The sequence below is a fragment of the Quercus suber genome, unplaced genomic scaffold, assembly GCF_002906115.3.
Source record: "Quercus suber isolate HL8 unplaced genomic scaffold, Cork oak 2.0 scaffold_29, whole genome shotgun sequence".
NCBI lineage: Eukaryota > Viridiplantae > Streptophyta > Magnoliopsida > Fagales > Fagaceae > Quercus > Quercus suber.
The window spans coordinates 1012051-1015418 of NW_027069494.1; the positions used below are offsets into that span (position 1 = coordinate 1012051).

General features: G+C 35.5%; 1 protein-coding gene across 1 annotated transcript in view; it reads left to right on the forward strand.

Moving 5' to 3' along the window:
• Positions 1 to 2604: 2604 nt before the first annotated feature.
• LOC111994062 (probable glutathione S-transferase) overlaps positions 2605 to 3368 on the forward strand; it is an 11860-nt gene continuing 11096 nt past the window's right edge. Inside the window, 2 exon segments of the mRNA XM_065770322.1 lie at positions 2605 to 2635; positions 2638 to 2921. Coding sequence (XP_065626394.1) covers positions 2605 to 2635; positions 2638 to 2921 — 315 coding nt within the window.

Sequence of the window (3368 nt, forward strand, 5' to 3'; positions counted from 1 at the left end):
GATAAGACCTAGAGTGCAACTATTTTTATATAGTGGTATTAAAAATAGTTAATGGTAACTTTGGACTTGTCAAGAGTTGACAGAAAAGCCCAAGGCCCATTGGAGCTAGTGTCTTATTGGTCCCTTTTGGTCCCACTCCAAGCCACACACTTAAGCCCAATTGGTAAGGCCTAAAAGGCCGGCCCAATTAGATAAATTGGTTAGATACAAAGGGAAAAACGTACAGAAATATATAGGTGAGAAAAACATCATGAAAATGGAGTGCATGTGAGTTTTTGTCACTCACAAGTCATCCCTTTGTTACCAATCGAGAGACCACACATCTTGGGCGTTAGTGGAATTGGAGTGAAGATTAAAAGTAGCCCCAAGTGCTTCAATCTTTGTTTTGAAATTCACCGCTTCAAGGTACAATCTCTTGTTTCTCTAATTCTGAAATTTACTTTGTACGTGTTATCAATATCGAATGAAGTAGATCCGTTTAAAACTTATTTTCCGCTGCATTTATCTTTATATCCATCAGTTTTATCCTAATAATTTTTTTAAGAGAGTTTTAACCTATGGTGTCCGCTTTTAATGACTCTTTATCATCATATTAAGACATTAATCGGTTTTTGGTATAGATGGAGATTGAACTCCAAATTTCTTACTCAACCATCAGAGATTTTACTTGCAGAACCCTTAGAGCTCCACATATTTTCTTCACTTCTCATTTCCCCTTCCCCCTTCAGCCCTGTTTATTCTTGTTCTTCTTCTTCTTCATCTACCTCCTCCTTCTTCTCCATCAAACCTAAAACCCCATTTCCCAAAACCTCATTTCGTCAAAGCCTTCGCAAACCCATCTCCTCCACCACAACAACAGCCAAAACCCATCTCAGTCTCCAAACCCCGTTGCCCACTCAACGAAAACATCCACAACGAGGCTTGCAGCAACAACCCAACATATTCCCACCTCTTCTCCACCAAGTACGTCCCTTTTAACCCAAACCCATCTCACCAAACCTCCGACAATTAGTGCAGCGATGTGAGAAGGGTTTTTCCGAGGTCGGGGCGGTGCGGGTTGGGTGAGCTCCGATTATTGACTGCGTGCGTGAGGAGGTTATTATTCTTGTTCTTCTTCTTCATCTACCTCCTTATTCTTCTCCATCAAACCCAAAACCCCATTTCATCAAAGCCTCCACAAACCCATCTCCCCCACCGCAACAATAGCCAAAATTCAGGTACCCAAATCAAAGTTTCAACAAAAACCCACTTGTATTTATAGCTTAATAATTGATAATTTGGTCATTTTTGTGAGGATTTGGATTAGTATGGAGTCTTTGAAATTGGCTGGTTTTTTTTTTTTTTTTTTTTTGTGGATGCACATGTTTGTGGGTTTGTGTTTGTGTGTTAGAGAAAAGATTGTGAGAAGTGAAGAAAGAAAGAAAGAAAAAGAAGAAAAAAGAAAAAGAAAAGTAGAGAACCCAGAAACCCAGTGAAAAGGAATAGAAAGAAAAAAGAAAATTCAACCAAACCCAGAATCCCAATGTGAAAAAGAAAGAAAAGAAGAAAAGAAGAAAAAAAAAGAAAAGAAGAAGACCAGACTAGACCCAGCATGAAAGAGAAAAGAAAAGAAGAAGAAGAAAAAGACCAGTGTGAAAAGAAAAAGAAAAAGAAGAAGAAGAAGAAGAAGAAGACCACCCAAACTCACCGAACCTAGTGAAAAAAAAAAAAATCAAAAGTTGCGGCTGGACTTCTGACTGTGGGTCCCTCAATGTGTGTGTATTTATCAAAATGCCATTATAACTCTGTTTCCATAACTTAAAAACACTTAAAATGTGTTTTCAATTTCCATAACTCATCACTCAAAAATAAGAGAATTGAGTGATGGAAACAAAAACTGAAAACATCCCCAAACAAAACCATTTAGCTATGAGACCCACATATTTTGAGTTATAGGTGATGGAAACAAAGTTATGGGTGATAGAAATTGAAAATCCAAACACCCCCTTGCCTTTTATTTGTTGATGGGAAAACTGTGGTTATATATTGAAGGAATTTAAGGGACTAGATTTTAATTTATTATTAAAAAAATTCAAATCATTTTAAATATGCTTTTAAAATATGAGGAAAGACAATTTGTCATTTTGAAATTTGAGATATAAAATTGGAAGAAAAAAAAATCTTGTATTCAAATTAAATCAAGTAGTTTATATATAAAAATAATTTTATTTAAATTATAACAAATATTATTCTTATAATTTTAGCTAAATTCTATTTCATATGAGAAATATTTAACCGAATGAATGATATAATTTTATAATAAAAAACCATTATTCTATTTTTACGTTAAAAATGAGGTCAATTTTTAAAGTAAAATTTTATTATTCTGCAGTAAAAATGACGTAAGTTTTAAAGTACAACCCGACATTTTATTTATTTATTTATAAATATATTTTAAAATAAACTAATCTTGGTGCTTTAACCTAACGCTCCTAGCCTAGTTTCTGTTTTTTAAATTATGATCCAACCCATCTTCTATGCGCTAAAAATCTCGCTCTGTTGCACGTCCCTTTGGTTCATATCTCACTTTCGCCCATTTGCTTCAATCATTTGAGTTTCGTGACAATGGCAGACGAGGTGGTTCTACTAGATTTCTGGCTAGCATGTATGGGATGAGGGTGAAGATTGCACTGGCCGAGAAGAGTATTAACTATGAGTACAAGGAGCAGAACCTGGGGAAGCACAAGAGCCCTCTGCTTCTGCAAATGAACCCCGTTCATAAGAAGATCCCGGTTCTCATCCACAATGGAAAGCCGGTGTGTGAGTCTCTCGTCATCGTTCAGTACATAGATGAGGTCTTGAAGGACAAGTCTCCATTGCTGCCCTCTGATCCATGCCAGAGAGCTCATGCTACGTTCTGGGCTGATTTTATTAATAAAAAAGTAGGTTTTGTATGATAATTAGAACATATTAGAAATAAGTGCAAAACTTACTGTACATTATGTTTCTCAAATTTAAAAAAAAAAAAATTAAAAATGTAAATGTGGGAGAGGGAGATAAGATTCTAACCATAGCACCACCGCACATCTTTGGTCTGTGCTGGTCACTCTACAAGTATAAGTGCTTGTAGGGTGTAATGGGGGCCAAAACTCAGGGTTTAAATTTTCAGGAAGGAGCTTTACACGCATATATACTTAAATTAGACTATAATAGAATTTTTATTTTATATATATAAAAAAAAAAATTCTAACCATAATTATAGAGTACCACAAAAGATGGGGTTTCACCCGAGAGTGGGTAAGGTGTTACTATGGTCATGCCCAGGTAGAGAAGCTACACTAGTTGTCTCCCTCTATCCCCTTTTTTTTAACAAAAAAAAAAAAAAAAAA